This window comes from Mustelus asterias, chromosome 22 (assembly GCF_964213995.1).
Source record: "Mustelus asterias chromosome 22, sMusAst1.hap1.1, whole genome shotgun sequence".
In the NCBI taxonomy this organism is placed as follows: Eukaryota; Metazoa; Chordata; class Chondrichthyes; order Carcharhiniformes; family Triakidae; genus Mustelus; species Mustelus asterias.
The window spans coordinates 69457096-69479441 of NC_135822.1; the positions used below are offsets into that span (position 1 = coordinate 69457096).

Below are 22346 nucleotides of genomic sequence, written 5' to 3' on the forward strand. Positions count from 1 at the left end.
GGACAAGTTGGGCCAAAGGGCCTGTTTCCATGCTTTAACCCTTTATGACTTTATGAGGGCGGGATGCCTCACATCCTTTAAAAAGTACCTGGATGAATACTTGGCACATCATAACATTCAAGGCTATGGGTACCAAATGCCGGCAAGTGGGATTAGGTGGGCAGGTCAGGGCCTTTTAGGCATCGGTGCAGACTCGATGGGCCGAAGGGCCTCTTCTGTGATTCTGTGAATGGGTGAAGGAACCTGAGGAGAGCTGGGAATTCTTTGTGACGAGTTGCCGTGATCTGAAATGTGAGGCTTGAGAGAACAACAGAAGCAGATTTGATCGCATTATTCAAAGGGAAATTGGATAAATAATTCATGCGTAAAAGATTTGAAGGACAAGGGGAAAGAGTGGGTGAATTGGATCGCTCTTTCAAAGAACCGGCAGAGGCCTGTCGGGTTGAATAGCCTGTTGTGCTGTACCATTGTTTGAATTGCTCATATTGTCAGATGTCTCTGTTTCATTTGATTTGATTTGATTTATTATTGCCACATGTATTAGAATGCAGTGAAAATTATTGTTTTATACACACTATACAGACAAAACTTATCGTTCATAGAGAGGAAAATGAGAGAGTGCAGAATGTAGTGTTAGAGTCATAGCTAGGGTGCAGAAATAGATCACCTTATTGCGAGGTAGGTCTATTCAAAAGTCTGACAGCAGCAGGGAAGAAGCTGTTCTTGAGTCGGTTGGTACGTAACCTCAGACTTCTGTATCCTTTTACCCGATGGAAGGAGGTGGAAAAGAGTCTGTCTGATTATGCTGGCTGCTTTTCCGAGGCAGCGGGAAGTGTAGACAGAGTCAATGGATGGGAGGCTGATTTGAGTGATGGATTGGGCTATATTCACGACCTTTTGTAGTTCCTTGTGGTCTCGGGCAGAGCAGGAACCATACCAAGCTGTGATACAACCAGAAAGAATGCTTTCTATGGTGCATCTGTAAATGTGGGCGAGAGTCGAAGCTGACATGCCAAATTTCCTTAGTCTTCTGAGAAAGTAGAGGCGTTGGTGGGCTTTCTTAACTTATAGTGTTGGCCCCCTGAGTTCAAGTTCATCTCAAAGGTCAGAATGTCTACGCAAGACTCTGACCGAGAACAGCAGCTCATTGCTCACGCAATGGCTTTTGCATGCTCCCACGAAAGTGTGGCAAATACTAATAGCTGTCCATTAATCCCCTCCCCCCATGAAAAGCCATGTGTATTTCTCTCTCTCTCTCTCTCTCTCTCCTTTCCCCCGTTGAAAAGATGATGAGCGCCGTATCCCGGCCTGGAGTCTGTGGCACTGTTTCACATCTGCGGAAATGGTGATGGAGTAGAATTCAGTACTGCAGCTGTGGAGTGCTGGTGCACTTACGAGGGTTTAGCAGCTGTGCTGGCCCTTTGCATTGCCCACATCTCAGCTTCACCTTGAGTTAAAGAATTATGCCCATTGATTTTCACTGCAGGGACCCAGTGTAAATGTTGGCATGGCAGAGCTTCACAGCGGCTAACAGCGAGTGAGGCAGAAAATGCCGGAAAGCTCGGCCAAGTCTGGCAACATCTGTGCGGACAGGAACGCGAGTTAGCATTTCAGGTCAATGAGCTTTCAGTTCTGATTATAGAGTCACCAACCTGAAATGTTGGCTCTCTTTCCCCTCTCCGCAGATGTTGCTCGACTGCCAAATATTTCCTGCAACCCGTGTTTATATTTCAGATTTCCAGCATCCACAATATTTTGCCTTTGTCTGAATGAGTGAGGCAATGGAAGGCAGGCTGTTCACAGGTTTCCCGATGCGCAAGAATCTGCTGCTTGCAAGTCACTGTATCGTGCCAATTTGTGTCGACCCGTGACTTGTCTCCTATTCTGGCCTGCACCCGCAAGGAATTGAGTGAATGTTGGTCCCAAACTTCCCCCTTCATGTCAGACAAGTCAGGACAGCCGAAAGGAAGGTTGTAAACTTTGAACAAAGAACAATACAGCACAGGAACAGGCCCTTCGGCCCTCCAAGCCCATGCCGCTCCCTGGTCCAAACTAGACCATTCTTTTGTATCCCTCCATTCCCACTCCGTTGATTTCGGAGATCTAGGCTACATTGAGATCTGGTTTCAGAGGTGAGCGGGCAGCAAACAGCAACGGGAGTCCTGGATTTGGCAAACATAAATTCACGGTTTAAAATGGTAGAGTGTGATGTTTAGATATAGATTTAGATATCCAAGTGGGGAATGGAAATTGCAGCTTCATTGAATGATTGAATTAACCCTTTCAGAAACATTTCTAAAAAGCTTTTGGCTTCACGTTTTGTTGTCACGAATGGTGCTTCAGTGAAACCACGCTTTGTGATGAAATATTACATGCGAAGAATTGCGTAAGGAAAATGTGCATTAAAAAAAAGTATTAAAAGGGTTAAGCAGTGACCTAGCCTAGGCAACACTGGAGAATATTGTGCATGTGATTGGCCCACATGATGAGACCTGTGTCTTGAAGAACTTTCTCCCTTTTCCAAGAGAGGTGAGGGGAAATAGAAAATAGTTCCTTGTCCGAAGAATATTGTTTGCTGAAGTCAGTGGAAAAAAGAAAATGAACTTTCAGAATATCTGGTCAATGGTCTCGGCAGAAAAAGAGTTAATCACATAATTGATGTGGCGTTCCAATTCCTGGAAGAGTGAGGCTTGAGCTGATGCAGACAGCAATGTTGGGTGCACTCCATTCTGCCTTGCCCACTGTATACTTGGCTTAAGTTTGCAGAACTTTGAGCTGTATATTTACAAGTTGTGAACGGTCCTGTTTCCAGGCTTGTCAGATTTAAACCTTTGAAAGAAGGAAATATAACAGAGCAGAGATTTATAGTCTGATTGCGGTTTCTCTCCACAGATGCTGCCATAAGCTGCTGAGTATTTCCATTTGTATTAAACCCTTTTCTTCCTGTTTAATGTTGACTTTCTGGTTAATCTTGCCTCTTACTGTCCGTGCCTCCTCCCTTTTACATGCTGCAGAGGATACTAACCTCATCTCAGACTTTGATCTCTCTATTAAAAATGACAAAGTGGAAGAAGATGAATTTGACCCCATTCCTGTGTTATCAAAAAATTCCCAAGGTAAGGTTTGAGTTACAACATGTTCCGTCTTGTATTTGTCTTCTTTCCCCCCCTTTGTTTACATTTTCTGTGCCTTTCACTGAACCCTCTTAGGCCAGGAAATAAACAATGCAAGTGTCATTCAATCCTGATCACTAATTCCTGTGGAAGACCTTCCATATCCACACAAAACAAATGCCCCAATCTTAACTTTGTAATTTTCCTTTTAAATCTTGAGCTCTTCCCATTTCTTAGTGTGGGTTTTGGGCCAAGTCAAACTCGCAAAGCTTTGATTGAACCCTCGCTTTGACTTGCTGGGAGAAATTGTAGGATTAATTTTCTGATCTCCAGCCGGATGGTTGGGTAAATCTTGTTGGCGTTATTGAGCGCCTGCCCAGCGTCATCTTCGAATGCGGCATGTCCCTGTCTCCGATGTGGTGTGGTTTCTCCCAACGCGTTTCCACTCTTCAGTCAGTCAGTCTCGGAATGTGGTCTGTGGTCGGAATGTCACAAGAGAGTCATCAACAATTCAGGAAAACAGAATTGTTACTCGCATGACTGGATCACGTCGAGAAGACCTTGGTTTCATGTGAACTCGTGTGACGTCTTAGACATGCTCCTGACAGGGTTAAAGTATTTAATCATTCAGCAAAGCCACCGTTTGCTTTGGAGGTGGTGGTGAGATCTTGGTTACCTTTGTGGTCTTGTTCTGGCTGTTCCTGAAACTCTTGGCTGTGGCAGTTTTAGATGGTGGAGTAGCATTGATCTTGAAATCCTCCTTACAAGCTGCTCCAGACCAGATTCTTGGTGGTCCAGTCCAGTTCCTGCACGAAGGCTGTTTCCTTGACATCAAAACACCATCAATGCAGCATTCGTGCAATGCAGGTGTCAGGTCGTGACCATCTCCAATAAGAGAAAATCTGCATATCTCCTCCTGACATTCTCTGGCATTATTGCTGACTCCCCCCCCACTATGGAGGGTACCATGTACCAGAAACTGAACTCGATCAGCCATGTACATACTGAGGCTACAAGAGCAGGTCAGAGGCCTGGGAATACTGCAGCGAGTAACTCAACCTCCTGACTTCCCCCAAAGCCTGTCCACCGTCTGCAAGGCACAAGTCAGGAGTGTGATGGAATACTCCCCACTTGCCTGGATGAGTTCCTCTCCAACAACACTCAAGAAGCTCAACATCATCCAGGGCAAAGCAGCCCACTTGTTTGGTACCCCATCCACGAACATTTACTCCCTCCGTCACCTACACACAGTGCCTTCCACCTTCAAGATACACTGCAGCAATGCATCCCATCCACCACCTTCAACATTCACTCTTTCCACTACCATGCACACTTGCAGCGGTGTGCACCGTCTATATTCAAAAATAGTGCAAACTGGATTGGATGTTAGCCTGAGGTTCTACCCTCAGGTCATGCAGTGAAGCGACAGCAGGTGATTTTCAAGCTCCAGCGAGTGTGCTTCAGAATGTAATTGTTCCGAGTGTTAATTAGTTCACACACGCTTGGAGTTTTATTAAACATTGAAGCTACATATATCCTCATGGTGGGTGCCATGGTTTTACTTGGGCGGCAGTGGATAGCACAGCTGCTTCACAATGCGGGGACCCAGGTTCAATTCCAGCCTTGGGTTGGTCTGTATGGAGTTTGCACTTTCCATGTCTGCATGGGTTTTCCCCCGGGTGCTCCGGTTTCCTCCCACAGTCCAAAGATCTGCAGATTAGGTGGATTGGCTATGCTAAATTGCCCCTTGGTGTGCAAAGATGTGTGTAGGTTAGGGGGATTACTGGGATAAACGTGTGGGGTTATGGGGATAGGGCAGGGAGGTGGATAAGATGCTCTGTCGGTGAGTCGGTTCAGACTCGATGGGCCGAACGGCCTCCTGCTGGACTGTAGGGATTCTATGAATCACCAAAGTTGGATTCATGTAAGTTCAAGCGTCCGGCTGGTTGCCTTCATATTTCACAGGCAGAGTGCAATATTATTGCAATATCTTCTTCAGTTCTTGGCTCAAAGGCACATCTCACCCCAGTGCCGCGTTACCCCTCCCCCGCCACCCCTTCCCAACAAGGAGTCTGAGCTGCTGTGGCTACATGCATACTGTAGTCTGGAGCTATGACAAGTAATGGCCAAGACTCCACCATTCTTTCCATCACAGGGCTGAACTGGAATCTATTCTGTTGTTACTGCCTGCCGTTGGATACGCTGGAAGAATTGGCAGTTAGAAATTCAACCTGTTTGGCCAGGTTACGAATGCACCTTTTCTTGGCCATGCTTGCTTCTGTTCTTGGCTACAAGGACATTCCAGCATCTCCTAGTATGGCTTCACCCAATCTGTCTTTATTCTCACGTCTTGTGGTCTCACATCATGGGAGATTTCGGGGCATCTTGGTCGAAAGGGAGCCACCCCACCGAAACAAGGATATGGAGGTTCTGGACTAACGAATCAAATCTAAATGTAAACAACGCCAGTCTTTGAGAATCCATCTGTCTTTCAAGCTTGAGCATTTCAAAAAGCAGCCAAAGGTACAGTGCAGAGTATAAATCACATGTAAAATGGAATTCCAAACTTATTTCTCAATCTTGATGGGTCAAGAATTGTCCGTCTGTAAGGCAGTGGAAGAAAAAAAGTGCTTTTCCTTTCTTTTCACCAGATGTAACGCATCTATTAAAACTCAAGTATTGTTTCTTTCTCTGCATACAATTTGCAAGCATCTTGTGTTTTCCCAACCGCGTGATTGCCTGAAATCGCAACTGAAATGGACCACTCTTATTCTACACTGATTTTATAAGGATGATCTCAAAGGACTGGTGAAATTGAGCAGAGCAAGAACATCCCAGTCAACTTGTTCCAAATTAATTATTCAATACCAAGTTAACTCTTTTTTTTCCCTGCAATGTTTCTCGATATTTCTCCCAAAAGCAGCAACCTGCATTGGGATCTGGTTCCGGACATTGATGGGTGTCCCAACCTTTAAAGGGCCTAACCCCTGATTCTCGACACCTCCGACCTTAGTTTGATTTGCTGGCTCCCGCACACTACATGAAGGAATGAGCAAGACGAAGGAGCTCATCAGCTTCAGAAAACAGAATTCTCGGGGGGGCGGGGGGGGAGAACGTCAGCGCCGGGGATGTTTGGTGAAAGGATTACGTTTAGCTGCTGGACTGTATGACATCCAGTAACTAGGAGTCTCAACCTCTGATAGATTTCACTTTGGGTTTTGGCTCCAAGGGCACTGGCCATCCTTTGGTGTCAACCTGGGCAAAGTGGTTGCACTGCTGAGATGTGAGCACATGATCCAGGCTGACTCTTCAATGCAGTACTGAGGGAATGCAACAGTGTGGAAGGTGCCACCTTGCAGGAGAGCCATTAGATTGAGACCCATCTGCCCTGGTAGATTGATGTAAAAGATTTGCACATCTGCATTAGAAGAAAAGGAGAGCACACCACCCAGTGCCCGAACCAACATTTGTTGTTGAAACATCCAACATGAATTATTTTGTCACTTATCCCATTGATTTTTTTTTTGCGTGCCGAGCATGCTTCCTACAAATCGGATGCCTCGGTTGGCAACATTACAACAACTTTACATTGGCTGAATTAATTACACAAATGAGTGGCACAGTGGTTAGCACTGCTGTTTCACAGCTCCAGGGACCTGGGTTCGATTCCCGGCTTGGGTGACCGTCAGTGTAGTGTCAGTGCACATTCTCCCCGTGTCTGCGTGGGTTTCCCCCGGATGCTCCAGTTTCCCCCTTCAGTCCAAAGACGTGGGGGTTAAGCCATGCTAAATTGACCCTTAGTGTTCCCGGATGCGTAGGTCAGAGGGATTAGCCGGGTAAATACGTGTGGTTATGGGGATAGGGCTTAGGTGGGATTGTTGTCGGTGCAGACTCGATGGGCCAAATGGCCTCCTTCTGCACTGTAGGGTTTCTATGTTTAAATGCAGGGCTGTCCTTCCCTAAGGAGACAACACCGTCAAGTGCAATTTCTCCTTTGTCCAGCGACCGCTCATCCATGACGGAGAGCTGGAATTCTGGCTGAGTTCAAGGCAGTAGCTGAAATCAGAGGTGGCAGCATGAACTGGGGCTCAAACCTGCCATCATCTTGAAGATGATGCACTTGGCCGTGTTCCTTGAAGGGAAAAGTACAAGTTATTTTCTACATGTTAGTACTCACGATGCTGCAGTTGAGATTCATGTCACAGCAATCTGCGTTTCAAGATCGCTCTAAGCTAACAACCATTTTGCTGTCTATCTCCTGGTGTTGCCTGCAAATTAAACTTCCACCTTTTCAGCAGTCAAAATTACTTGGAAATAATCCAGGTATTAAATTATCACTGCTTCTGTGATTTTCGCTTTGCTAAATCTCCCCCTTAGAATCGAAACGTTCCAGGATTTAAAAGAAAATGCCTATTGCACATGATGCCGCACATTTGCAATGTGGTCAGAAATCTTATTAATTGAAGAATAGAGCTTGGATTGAGTGACACCAGCATTTATATATTTAATGCTCTTATATTTGTGTAGAATTTCTGTCAACTTATTCTGTTAGAGATTCCTGTGCCCACATTTATCATGGAAATGCCTCTGTAAGCGTGTTACATTTATTGCACCCACCCTGCTAGGAGAGCTGGAGTTAGGGTGGACTTTCTCCTCGCTCTCTCTCTCTCCCCCCCGCCCCCCCCACATTCTTTTCATGAGACATGGGTCATAAAGTCATACAGTACAGAAGAGGTCCTTTGGCTCATTGAGTCTGCACCAGCAAAACTATACTAAATCTGCACGAATCCCGCTTTCCAATGCTTGGCCCATAACCTTGAATGTTATGACATTTTCAGTGCTCACCCATGTACATTTTAAAGGCTGTGAGCTTTCCCACCACTACTTGTCTCCCAGGCAATGCATTCCAGATTCCCACCACCCTCAGGTCCCCTCTAAACCTCTTGCCCCTCATATTAACATTGTGCCCTTTCGATATTGGTCATTCCATTAAGGAGAACAGCTGCTTCCTATCCACCCTGTCCATATCCTTCAGTCTTATACATCCCAATCATGTCCCCCCTCAGCCTTCTCTGCTCTGAAGAAAACAACCCAAGCATTTCCAGCCTTTCTTCATAGCTTAAATGTTTCATCCCAGGCAACATCTTGGTGAATCTCCTCTGCACCCTCTCAAGTACAATCATATCCTTCCTCAAGTGAGGTGACCAGAACTGTGCACAGTACTCTAGTTGTGGCCTAACCAAAGTTTTGTACAGCTCCAACATAACCTCCCTCTCTTATAATCTATGCCGTGACTGATAATAGCAAGTATCCCGTATGCCTTCTTAACAAGCACCTGTCCCGCCGCCTTCAGGGATCTGTGGACAAGCACCCCAGATTCCTCTGAGCTTCTCTCTTCTCCCCCCGCCCCCCCCCCCACCCGCCCGCCCGCCAAATTTTCATCAGAGTTGTTTTTCACAAACAGTAAGGACCTAGCACTGATCCCTGAGGTACGGCCACTGGACACCAGCCTCCAGTCACACAAGCAGCCTTCTACCACCACCCTCTATCTCTTATCACTAAGCCAGTTTTAGATCCAACTTGCCAAGTTGCTTTTACCTTCTTTACAAGTCTCCCTTGTGGGACCTTGTCAGAGGCTTTGCTGAAATCCACATAAACTACATCGACTGCGCTACCCTCATCTACACCCCGGGTCACCACCTTGAAAAATTCAATCAAATTCATTCAGCATGACCTCCCTCTGACAAGACCATGCTGACTATCTCTGGTCAGACTTTGCCTCTGCAAGTGGAGATTAATTTTCTCCTTCAGAATTTTCTCCAAAGTTTCCCTATCGCTGATGTGAGACTCACCGGTCTGTAATTCCCTGGTTTATTTCTACCACCATCCTTGCAAAGTGGAACCACATTAGCTGTCATCCAATCCTCTGACACCTCCCCTGTGGCCGGAGAGGAATTAAAAATTTGGGTCAGAGCCTCTGTATTTCCTCCCTTCCCTGCCGCAGTAGTCTGGGATAAAACTCATCCGCATCTGGGGATTTGTCCACTTTTAAACCCGCCAAAACCTCCAACACCTCCTCATCCCCTATGTCATAATATTCAAGAACCTCTCAGTCTCTTTCCCTGAATTTCATACCTATATCATCCTCCTCCTGAGGAAAGACAGTTGTGAAGTACTTGCTCAACACCCTACCTATGTCCTCTGGCTGCACCAATTTCCCCCTTGGTCTCGTATGGATCCTACTCTTTCCGTGGTTATCCTCTTCTTCTTAATATACTTAGGAAATATGTTGTGATTCTCCCTAATCTTAGCTGCCAGCGCTTTCTTTGCTCTCCTCATTGCTTTTTTAAGTTGCCCCCTTTCTAGGGCGGCACAGTGGTTAGCACTTCTGCCTCACAGCGCCAGGGACCCATGTTCAATTCTGGCCTTGGATCACTGTGTGTGGTTTGCACATTCTCCCGGTGTCTGTAGGTTTCCTCCGGGTGCTCCAGTTTCCTCCCACAGTCCAAAAATGTGCGAGTTAAATTGATTGGTCATGCTAAATTGACCCTGGAATTAGCAGAGTAAATATGTGGGGTTACAGGAATAGGATGGATCATGGTCGGTGCAGACTCAATGGGCTGAACGGCCTCCTTCTGCACTGTAGGGATTCTATAATTCTCTACTCCACTCGAGCCTCTGCTGATTTGCTCCCTTGGTACCTGCTAGAAACAAATCTTTCTTATCAAGTCCTGAATATTCCTGGACATCCAGGGTTCTCTTGACTTGTTGCTCCTATATTTCATCCTAAAGAGCCCCCACTATTCTGTGGATTTTCCCACGTGAAGCTGTTCCCAGTCTTACTTTGGCCAGATCCTGCCTTACTTTAATAAAATCTGCCTTTCCTCAATCCAAAACTCTCTTTTGCAGACCATTTTTTTTTTCCTTTTCCATAACAAACCTAAATCATAGTGTTGTCCGTTTGTTGCCCATCCTTTTAATTGCCACAAACTGAGTGGCTTGCTGTAGCATTTCAGAGGGCAGTTAAGAGTCAGCCACATGGCTGTGGGCCTGGAGTCAGGCCAAGAATATTCCCAAACCAGATGGGGTATCTATGGCAAATGACGGTAGTTTCATGGTCACCACTCCTGAGACTAGTTTCATCTTCCAGATTTTTATTAATTGAATTTTTAAATTCCAGTGGCTGCTGTGGTGGGATTTGAATCAATGTTAACACCCAGGCCTGGGCCTCTGCAATTCAGAAGCAGTGACACTATCAACACGCCATCATCTCCCCTCCTTGTCTTTGGATCGTGAGACCAATTCACAAAGGAAAGTTTGTGTTGTAAATGTGAAAGCCACTCGCCTTCAACAGCAATGAACAGCAGAATTAAAAGTTCAAAATGAGGACTGAATTATTTCTGCAATGCTTGCTCAATTGTCCCCCCCCCCCCCCCCCCAGCTGTAGTTCGATGACGTTTAGCCTTGACACCCCTTGCGCAGCTTAACATGAGATCATCAGCTTGTTAGAAATTTGCTTAGCCTTTTCCCCGCACTTCTGTATTTAATGACGTCTTGTTTATCTCGTGATGTGTTAAGTCTCTGCTGCTTGATGGTAAATCAATTTGTCTTGCCCTTCCAGGTGGTCATTCTAGAAACAACAGTGGGAGCTCTGAATCCAGTCTTCCCAACTTAGCTAGGTCTTTACTGCTTGTGGATCAACTGATAGACCTGTAGGATGGCCCAGCAAGCACGTTAAGTTCAGCAGTCCTCTGCGTCAACTTTTTCATCTCCCTCTCTGGATTTTCCATGCTACCTGTGACGAGGGGGTTTCACTAACTGAGGAACTGGGCTACGTTTTCGTTTACTTGTCTTAACTGTTGTGTCCTATCTAACCAGCATGTCCTTTTTGACATTTTTCCATCATTGAAATTGATTTATTTTTTGGCGTTTTCAGCAAAAAAAAATGCAAATGAGAGGGGAAAAAAAAGGAGACTGTTACTCTTGTTGGAGGCTAGATTGTCACATCGGGAATTCCTGTGGAACCGCCAATGTCAACAGTTTGTATGGGAGCTGTTCGTTGCATGAGCAAAAGCTGCTTGTTTCTAGAAATGGTGCAAGAGAAGTTGAGGGCCTCTGACTCCAGTTTGTAGAGTTTTGGCACTGAAGACTTCAAGGTTTGCATGTCAAACACAGCTATTTGCATTGTCCCTGAATGTATTAATAGGGGAATGGAAACTTCTGGTTGTAAAAACCATTTGAAATTGGTATTACTTGAGTCTTGGACCGAAATTTGCATTGGATTTAGGACATGTTTAATTTTGTGTGTGTGTGGCGGGGTGGAGAACTATTTGGATTCTGTCTTGACTATTGTCTTTTCAAAGTGGAAATTCTGATAACCCGACGAGAATAGCCTGACACCAATGGGTAAAAACATAACCGTGAGCAGAACTACCTACTGGTCTCTAAGTTTAAAAGAAAATCTATCATACCATTAAATCACTACTTCATAAAATAGGAATAGAGGAATGTACTAGACTAGGAAAGATCATGCGATCTTTTGACTGTATCCTACCTTTGCAAGGTTGTTTTTAGAAGTCAATCAAGACTGATTGGTGAGATTATTGGATAGAGTGATGTAATTTGCTTGGTGTCTGGATTTGACAGGAAGGAAGTCTTTAGCAATATATGTTGAAACTCTAATCAGTGTTATAGTGAGGGTCTAATATACAGTGACTTTCTATATACAGATCACTGTTAAATCATTCTCCCTCTCTGTCTCCCTCTCTGTCTCCCTCTCTGTCTCCCTCTCTGTCTCCCTCTCTGTCTCCCTCTCTGTCTCCCTCTCTGTCTCCCTCTCTGTCTCCCTCTCCGTCTCCCTCTCCGTCTCCCTCTCCGTCTCCCTCTCCGTCTCCCTCTCCGTCTCCCTCTCCGTCTTCCTCTCCCTCCCCGTCTCCCTCCCCGTCTCCCTCCCCGTCTCCCTCCCCGTCTCCCTCCCCGTCGCCCTCCCCGTCGCCCTCCCCGAAACACTCCCTCTGTCTTTCTCTCGCTCTCACGTTTCCCCTCTGTCTGTCTGTCTCTCTCTCTCTCGCACCACCCCCACCCCACCCCCGTCTCTCTCTTGCTTGCTCCCTCTCTCTTGTCTCTCTCGCGCGCTCATCCTCTGTGTGTGTGTCTCTCTCTTTCTCTCGTGCTCCCCTCCTCTGTCTCTATGACAACCTATGTGGTGTTTTCGATAGCAAATCTGGAAGTCAGCCCTCCTCAGGTCAGAATTTACCCATCCTTGGACATTTGGAGAAGATTACAGTCAGCATTTTAAATCTGTCTTGCTATGAACGAATTGAAAACTGTCCCTGATGCAGTTTTTTTATGATGATGGAGAGCTGCCAAAATGGGCTTTTCCAACACTGTTATGGAGGCTGATAACTGCACCGCAGTGCAATGTTGTGATTGTTGGATCCAAATCTCTCTTCAGTTGAACCTATTTCTTAACATAAACTGGAACCTCATAAAGGGAAAGATTGGACTGATTCATAGGAGTCAAGTGTTCTTGGAGACTGTTTTGCATTCTTCACCCCCTCTCCTCCGTTGTACTCTGATCGTGGGTCGTGCTTTGTATCAAATAGTCCTGACCTCGGGAACAATGCACAACAATTGTTGACTTCTCCCTGTTTTGTTTCGTGAAGATGAGATTTCTGGCCTGTATTGAAGTGGGATTGTTCTCAAACCAATGGACCCTATCAAAAAAAGCTTTTGAAAAAGAATCTTGTTGAGTTTTTTTCTGCAAATTAAGTGGCTCAAGATGAAGCCAAGATAAGCACATCCTCCATTATAGACCATAAAACACAGGAGCGGAAGTAGGCCAATCGGCCCATCGGATCTGCTCTGCCATTCAATTAGATCATGACTGACCTGATGTGATAATCCTCAACTCCACTTTCCCGCCTTATCCCCATAATGTTATGTTAGAAAAGCATTCTGGGAATTGTTGCACTGATTGCAAAAATGTGACGTGCGTCCGAACGTTCATTTATTTTTTTTGACGACTGTTCAAGAATTCCCCCCAAGCATGGTGATTCAGGTGCTTGCTTGCAGTCTGTTGTGATGCAGTTCACCGTTCCGCAGTGCCTCTTTGTATGCCTGTTGAGTTTAGTCCCTCAGAAATGATGTTGTGGCGGAGGCGAGGAGGTTTATTGCGAACAGGATTTCAAGTGAGGACTTGGCTCAAAGGAGTGGTGGGCATCACTTTTCAAGACAGGGTAGAAAAGTCAATTGTTTGATGTTGATCAGTTGAGTAGATTTCTGAAGACTTGCACTGCTTTCCTTCGTGGCTCAGAAAGCACACTGATGTCAGATTAGGGTGGTGGGACACAGTTTGGATAGTGGCCTACAAAAGAGCATAGGATAAATACTTGGACCGAGAAATGAAATTTCAGGGATGCCAAGAGTGGGGAACTGGAGCCGACGAGATTGTTCTTAGAGCCAAGCACAGGCTCACTGGGCTGAATTGCCTCCTTCCATGCTGTACTGAAGTGTGATTCACATTCTTGGTGAATCAAGAATTCACCAAGGGAGCTAATATGCTCAAATGGCCCAATGTCTCCATTCCGTTACCAACCGGCAGAGAGAAGAGAAATCAGGTTCCCACATTTCACCAACCTCTGTACACGGGATCCAACTTGGACTGACTGACTACCCAAGAACTTAGAGTCTTATGTGTTCGTTGTGGGGTCGAGGTTGGATAGAATTTCTTAAACTTGCAGGGTTCAAGTTAAATCAATACCAAATGAAAGTTAGCAAGTAAGAAGAGACATCAGGCAGAACATAACTTCCTACCAACCAACCAAGTTTTGAATAAGTTAACCGAGGGGACCTGGACGGGACAGTGCCAAAGGGATTCAGACACCTCTGCGGGGGAAGGTTGATATGCTCTTTGCAGCAGATGAGAAGAGAATTGATGAAAAAGGAAATGTTGGACCATGGTGTGTCCTTTCTCTTGCATGCACCTTTTCCCTATTTTTGCTCTTTGACCCTGTTGAGGCTGCTTCTATTGACCCAGCCAGGTTTGGACCAGGTAAAGGCCACGTGAGATTATTGGAGTGCCAAACTGGTGGGCAAGTCCTGTGAGTCTTCAGGGATCTTACTGTTGTGTGCACTATGCTGACCCCGTCACGGGGCAGAATGGACGCTTTGAATGAAAATGGGATTGGTCACGGGTTAGCCCAGTTGTGTTCTCCAAATCATGATCTATCCAGTCAGATCAATATCGGTTTAAACTTTCCATTACAAAAAACTGAGAAAATCGCCCTTCAGTCCACAAAATACCAATAAGGATCTGATGTAAAAAAAAGGGCACTTGCCTTACTTGGTTATTCTGAGTAAGTGATTCCATTTGCAAGCTCACCTGATGAAGGAAGAGCCCGCCGAAAGCTCGTGATCCCAATCTGGTGTTGTAAGACTTCTTGCCGTGCCTACCCCAGTCCATTGCCAGCATCTCCACGTCATGGCTTCCAATTATAAAGCGACAGAATTACGGACTGCATTCCCCAAAACACCAGTTGGAATTTTGCACTTCCATACAATGGTGTGATTGGCCGCTTTTAAAGCCCATGGCCTTGCCTTGATCATATTGACATACATAGTTCTATTTTTGTTGTATCTGCGACTAATTAGTAACTGCTTCTGATTCGATTCAATGCCGAGCAGAAATCTGATCCCTGAGAAGCTGACATTCACATGCAGGAAGTAATTGTTGAGCTGGATCTTGGCAAATCCAGGAAGTCGGACAGTGAGAATGTCCATAGTGGGGCCAGGTTTCAGCATTGTGTGTCAGATTTGATTGGCAATGAGGGGTTAAGAGAAGTGACTCGGCGAAGTGGAATTTGGTGTTGGGCTCATCATGTGTTTACTTGGAATCACGAGTAATGGTGAAGGCACGAGAGGGAGGTTGACTTCATGGAGGAAGGGTTCTGCTGGCTTGGACGTTGAAATCGTTTTAAATTTAGCATCCTGAAGGAGGCAGGAAGTGTTGGTGGGTTTGTTTTGGCTTTCTTTTTCTGAGCTGAGCACTTGGTGTTCGAGAGAGGAGACGGTTTCCAACTGGAGGGATTGAAGGCGGCCAAATGTTCAATGAGATGTGTCCCAGTGTGCTTGAGTTTAAATTACTAATCTACAAAATGACTGCAGCCTCCAAGAGAGGACATTTTATGTTCCCCTCCTGTGTGAACCCGAACGGTTCCATTTTCTCAGCACAGTTCTTCACTTGAGTGTCTGATTTTTTTTTTTGTTTTTGAATATCCGGAAATATTCACAAAAAAAAACAAGAGGAATCATGAGATCATTGATTATTTATCAACACCATCCTTCAGTCAGTGCAACTCTTCTGCTTTCAGTTAAGATGACTGGAAACTAGAATATTGAGCTGAGGGCTGTTCAGGGTGTGGTTCAACCACAGGGAATGCTGATGAGTTCATGTTTTCTGGATTGATGAATTGATTGGGACACATTGCAGCATGTGTGAATCAACACTGCCCCCCCCCTCTGCCCCTCCCTCTCCCATCCCAAACTCTGAGTGCGAATACATCGGGAGCCAAAATGGGGGCGGCACGGTGACACAGTGGTCAGCACTGCAGCCTCACAGCACCAGGGACTCGGGTCCGATTCCCGGCTTGGGTCCACTGTCTGTCTGCACGTTCTCCCGGTGTCTGCGTGGATTTCCTCCGGGTGCTCCGGTTTCCTCCCACAGTCTGAAAATCGTGTTGGTTAGGTGCGTTGGCCACGCTCAATTCTCCCCAAGTGTACCCGAACAGGCGCCGGAGTGTGGCGACTGGGGGATTTTCACAGCAACTTCATTGCAGTGTTAACGTAAAACCTACTTGTGACTAATAAATAAACTTTAAACTTTTAAACTTTAACCTTTAATGTTCAGTATGTTGATGTTAATCTCCCGATCAGTACAAACCTTCAGCTGCGAACACTGTTTGGGGTTACATTGCAGCTGCCTATTCACTGAAATACTGCTGTAAGAATTCCACCCTGAATTGTGAGTGTTTCCTCCGAGTGCAAATTGTATGCCTGTTGAACGGTGAAAGTCACCGTTCTCTGCCAGTTACCACATTCCCCTGATTGTCCTGGCAAATGAGAAATCATTTACAGTTCTCTTGTTTTCTACGCGAGAATAAATAATCTGCTGTCCTCTTCTTTCTTCTGTTGCTGTTGACCCCATTCTGATTTGGTTCAGCCCAGCATCAGTAGCAGCAGTGATTGTTATTCAATCGGATTCTTTTGAAACAACGAGAAGGACTCTCTGAATAATACATGCCGTTGGACCTGTGGCCTTGTCCTGTATTCTTGTTGCTATTGTTGCCTCATGTTGCCCACAGCATTCTTATAACTGAGCACCTTGGCTCAGGAGTCAATGCCGAAAGCACAGGGCATGTTGAAAAGGGGAGGAGAGAAGGTGCAGTCATGGATAATTGAATATGTCACATCCAACATTTAAGATGGGGAGCAGACTTCAGGGTAGCTCAAGATCCTATTGATCAACTCTGTCAAGCTTGGCCCACACACGAGTCATAGAGAGAGTCATACAATACAGAAAAGGCCCTTCGGCCCATCGAGTCGACACCAACAAGATGTGTCACTAAAGGCGCCCTAATCCCTTTTTCCTGCAGCCTCACATCCCTGAATGTTAAGATGTTTCAAGTGCTCATCCAAGTATTTTTTAAAGGTTGTAAGGTTTCCAGCCATTGACTACCTTCCCAGTCAGTGCATTCCAGATTCCCACCACCCTCTGAGTGAAAACGTCTTTTCTCAAATCCGCTCTGAATCTCCTGCCCCTCACCCTACTAATCTGCCCCCTTGTGATTGACCCCTCAACCAAGGGGAACAGCTGTTCCCACGGCATTCAGCCATGACCCCCTTTGATCCCCTCCCTCTCCACTGCCACCAACTTGATCCTACCTTCCTGAGCTGGCATGGACCATGTGTTCGGAATAATCTTTCAATAGGCATGCAATCCAACCCTTTTACTATATCGTAAACCTTGATCAGTGTTTTCTACTCAAGAGTAAATGCACCTTCTGAGAAAGATTTTGTTTTATTTTGGAATCATTCTCCTAGCTGTCTTCAAGGCCACCTACCACTTGAAGGGACCAAACCTGGGCACATGATAAGCGGTGTGACCAAGGATCTGAGTAGCGTCCTTTGATTTGTACAGTTTGAGAACCCCGAAACCCTGTTTGCTTTGGCAATGACTTCTCTGTATTGGCTGTGCAACTTGCTGACCCATGTTGAATAACACCTCGCTCCCTTTCTCTCTCCCAACCACCTTCACCATCATTCCCTATTAATAATGAACTTATCCTGAGTTGGTGCTTCCAATATGCATGTCAGCGTAGTTATCCAGGTTAAATATTGTATGGCTTATTTCCCTTCCAAATCAAGATCTATTTACGTCAGGTTATATTCCACTACTGTCTGTAAATCATGTTCAGATTTGTCGTACAATGGACATTCTTCATTGCCACACCTTTAGTACCACTGTCCAGTTAATGAGTAAAAATCAGTAACAAGTTGAGGACTGATCCCTGGGGGGACACCACCTGTAACATGTATCCAGGTTGACCCTGCATTCTTGATTTGGACCTGTTCTCAATCCCATTAACCAAATTACCACAGAGAGTGCCCATTTCAATTTCTGACGGTATTTTATCTAAGCCTTGCTGTAAATCTCAAGGCTGCAGTGCCGTCCAGATTTCCCTCACCCACTCACAGGGGCATCTTTAAAACATTTGATTGACCTTTTCTGGGAATCATGTTGTGTATTTCCAAAACGCCTTTCCCTTTGCCAATGTTCATCAAGTTCATCTCTTAGACCTGCCTGTTGGGTCCTGTAGTGTAATGCTATTTGTGTGGAGAATCTGGGGATGATGGAGGAAGTCCGTACTTCCTGATGTTCTCATCTGACTGATGGCGATGAAGACAGGAAGTCCAAGTACACTGCATACAGTCCACGTGCAAAGAAAGATTGGCGTATTTTCAGAGAAGAGTGGGTAAATTGTGTGTGCATGATAGGTACACACGAATTTCATTTGTGTCATCTTTGGAAAGCTAGGTAAATTTAACGTGGAGTAACCTGTCTGGCATGTCTCTGACTTCACTTCTCAATCCCCTGCTCTTTTCCTGTGTTCAACCTTTAAAAGCCACACTGGTGTACACCGCACTTAATTCTCTCAACCTCACTTCCCCGTCATTCCCCACACCCACCTTTCTGTCAAATGGCACAGAAATATGCCTCGCTAGTAAATTACCAACTGAGTGAATTCTCAGCATCTGTCGGAGACATCATAAAACAGTTTATACAGTGGAAATTCTGTGTGACATTTGCTTTTCCAGTTGTGGGCTATGCCTTGTGTTCTATTGTTCCAAATGGGTCAGAATTAATTTTGGCAACGCTGGCACAACTTTCATCTTGCTCTGCCAAAATTTTGTTGGGCAGAATTGTCTTGGAAGGGAAAGAAAGTGAGGTCCTGGCAGTGTGATCAAAATTGGGCGTTACCAAGGGACAGCGTTGTTGCAGCTACTGAAATTCTCTGCAACTCGTGTGATTTGAACCATGCTTTGAGGTTGGCGGGGCGTGTGTCGCTGAAGTGCATGAAAATTACTTGCTTGGTTTTGCACTTGGTGGTGTCATTGTAAGGGGACAATGCCCCTTTCCCCTCACAAGGTTGCCTCATCAGAGCAAAACTGGCACTCGCGCATGTGAAGCTTTGCTGACCCATGCAGTGGGCGCTCTTAACCTAGTGGGTGGAAATGCTAGTGCTTTAGGATCGCTTCCAAGAATCTGAGGTTCTTTCGCATGATGAGGGCTGCATTGACCGAGACGCTGACATAAAGTGCACAGGTGTCTTGCCCCTGGCTTCACTGGGCAGCAGAGGCCAAGGTGGGTGGAGCGAGCAGTTCGGAATACCACTCTCTCCAGGTATTACATGTGTGAAATTCTTCCGCTTTGGGTGCAAGCGATTGGTGAAGCGCCTCAGGTTGGAAGCCAGTGCTAACATGCACCCTGTGCGTCGAGTGACTCCCTCACCTGGCCACAGGGCAGAGGCTGAAAAGGGAGTGGTGTTGTGCGTGAAATCTCGCTGCTGGCGCCATTTGCAGAGCAACGCTGGCGGCAGCGGGGGAGGGACGCTGCTGAGAGCGGGCACACTCATCTGTAAAATAAAAATGCACCAGGGAGAGAACTGGCAAGGAGTGGGTCTCAAACATAAAGAATAGTGGAAAGATTGTACAAACGTGATCTTTATTTTGGGAGTAGGCATGACTCCTGCCATCAACCCTTTGCCACAAAATGAAAAACGAGTTAATAACATAACAGTATCCTGACAGCTTCATTCTGTGGACTGTTCGTATAACTCCTTGTTCAGCACCCAGGTTCAAGCCATCTAAAGACAATCTGTGTTAACATATTTTGTTTCAATTATTAATGAGATTTCCTGTTGTGATTTATTTATGTTCCTTCTAATACTGCATTCGTCTACATTTCACTTTCTCCCCTTTGTGTCTTTATTGTTGTAACCTGGAATCACATCTTTGTCAGCTGCACTCGCTTCCTTGTTTGTTTTGCTTCCTGCAGAACTAATGTTTTTTTTTCTCCCCCCCCGCCCCGCCAACTCCATCATCAGTTGAAATAATGTACATTTGAACTGCCTGTAAAATGCCCTCTTTCCAATCCGAAGTTTTATTGACGGTTCACGCGTTGCAAACCTATGCAACTTCTGCTACTGTAGTTTCAGATCATTGTGGGTTCGCGACTAGATCTCTTGGAGGTCATTGCTATTACCCTTTGCTTTTTATATTCATATCAATAAGGCTATACTGTTGTGACTTGTAGTTATTCCAGCTGCAGTATTGTGCAATTCTAGTATAATGTGATGTCTGTGTACGTGCACTCTTCAAAACCTCAACCAAGGGAGGTACTCTGGATTTTAAAAAAAATCATTGGGTTTTATTTAAAGTAAAGGGTCAGTGCAAGAAGCAAACTCAAAGCTGTTTGCGACCAAAACTGGGAGGGCAACTGTGAAAGGCTCTCTGGCAGGCTTTGATGAGCTTTGACCTTGCTGTGAGATTTCAAATCTCCAATATCTCCTTCTCTCTGGCTTACCCAGACTGTGTGTCAATGACGTGTTTTATTTCTGTTCCTCCCACACGGGGACGCTGCTTCTGTATTCTCCATTCCAGGCTTTTTAGAATGCACCCCGGTTGCTCGGTTTCCCTATTTCCTCTCGGGTTGTGTTCCCGGTTCAACGCTTGAGTAAATGTGTAAGCGATCACCCTCTGTGTGGCACTGGCAGGCGCAGCCACGAGACGTGCGACCTCCCTCCCCTCCCCTCCCTCCCTCCCCCAAGCCCCTCCACCCACCCTCCCCAAAAACCATCGTGGCCTGCTTGCCAAAGATGGATTTTGTTGCGAAACCTGAAGTCCTCTGTAACTCCCGCTAAAAGGAGAGATGCCGCCACCCCCCCCCCCCCCCCCCCCCCGCCCCCCCCAGCCTTGATTCTCTGCAGTCGCAATATTTACTGGAATGCTGGTTTGCATTAAGTGGTGCAGAAGGGTGAACGTTTAAAGCATTACTGAGCAAAGTAAAGCTGCAAATCAAATCAAAGCAGAGTATTTTTGTACAGATTCTAGTGACTAAAGGGGGGGTCTTGCTGATGACGACATTGTATCTATACTTTACATTGTAATGTATCCAAGTGATCATTTTCCCAATAAATAATGTTTTGATGCATATCTTAAAATGAGATTTGTATCGTGTCTTAGTCTCCTTTGCTGATTTATCCCCACCCTAGTGCCCGCAATTCTGTGTCCGCGCCTTCAACAAGTTGTGGGCAGGCGGGAATGAGCGCAAGCCAACTCTGCAGCTCCTCTTCTCATAGAGGTTTACAGCATGGAAACAGGCCCTTCGGCCCAACTTGCCCATGCCGCCCAGTCTTTACCACTAAGCTATTCCCAATTGCCCCACATTTGGCCCATATCCCTCTACACCCATCTTACCCATGTAACTGTCTAAACGCTTTGTAAAAGACAACATTGTGCCCACCTCTACTACTACCTCTGGCAGCTCGTTCCAGACACTCACCACCCTCTGTGTGAAAAAATTGCCCCTCTGGACCCTTTTGTGTATCTCGCCCCCTCTACCCACCTTGGGGGTTGTCAGTCAATAGTTTGCACCCCCAACCCTCCCAAGCTCTCTCCACCCAATGAGAAACCAGCCAAGGCTGCGTTGAAAATGGGAATAGATTCCTGCGTCATGGCATTTTGGGCATGAGCTTCAGATGGTGATGATAACACTTGAATTGTTCAAACCATCAGAAGGAATCCACAGTCGTCTTGTTTCCTCGGTTTTTTTCCAATCTCGTGACGTTGGTGGGAGAGTAAAGCGGTGGGTCTGGAGTGGAAGGATGCCTTTGCACTGCAGTGGTCTAGTGCAAGTGGTCTTGTTTTAAATTTGGCTCTGACCCTCCAGCCCAGAGCTGAGCAAAGCTCCCTGACTGAGTACCGAGCAGCACCTTAAATGCAGACAGCGCCACCTCATGTTGCAGCACGGTGGCACAATGGTCAACCCTGCTGCCTCACAGCACCAGGTACCTGGGTTCAATTCCCGGCTTGGGTCACTCACTGCCTGTACAGAGTCTGCACGTTCTCCCCGTGTCTGTGTGGGTTTTGCAGACAAAGACTGGGCAGTGCTGTTCACCGTTCTCGTGAGACCAGTCCTTCAATCCAACCCAGGTAGATTGATTCAACATTTCTCCTCTATCCACTTATAAATGTGTCACGAAAGGAAGGAATTGGGCATCCCAGCCTGGTTTCTAATATAAACATATAAATTAGGATCAGGCACAGGCCATTCACCTCCCTCAGACCATCTCCGCCATTCAGTACCATCTGATGGTACCCTCATATCTGCTTTTCCTCCCTTGTCAATCAAGAATCTATCTAACTCTGCCTTACATAGATACTACTCTCTGAGGAAGAGAATTCCCCAGACCCTCTGAGAGAATATATTTCTCCTCACCACTGTCTTAAACAGGAGACCTCTTCATTTTAAACTGCGGGTCCATCTTGGCATTGGGAAGGTAGAAATGTCACACTGGTGCATTTGCAGGTGCCCTCCTCAAGCTGGGAGGGGGAAGGGGAGGTGCGAGGGTGAGGGGGGGGCGAAAGAGAACGCCGCGGCACAGAAGGGGCACT

General features: G+C 46.0%; 1 protein-coding gene across 18 annotated transcripts in view; it reads left to right on the forward strand.

Annotated features, from left to right (window-relative positions):
- Positions 1 to 22346, forward strand: part of LOC144510160 (AP2-associated protein kinase 1-like) — a 150455-nt gene that overhangs the window by 112330 nt on the left and 15779 nt on the right. For 4 of the 18 annotated variants that reach the window (XM_078239569.1, XM_078239572.1, XM_078239570.1 and 1 more), the window contains 2 exons: positions 3015 to 3116; positions 10735 to 20898. The exons of the other annotated variants lie outside the window; for them this stretch is intronic. In XM_078239569.1, the coding sequence (XP_078095695.1) occupies positions 3015 to 3116; positions 10735 to 10829 (197 nt within the window). In that variant the 3' untranslated portion in view covers positions 10830 to 20898. Of the gene's footprint in view, positions 1 to 3014; positions 3117 to 10734; positions 20899 to 22346 lie in introns of those variants that run through there. 18 annotated transcript variants of the gene reach the window in all.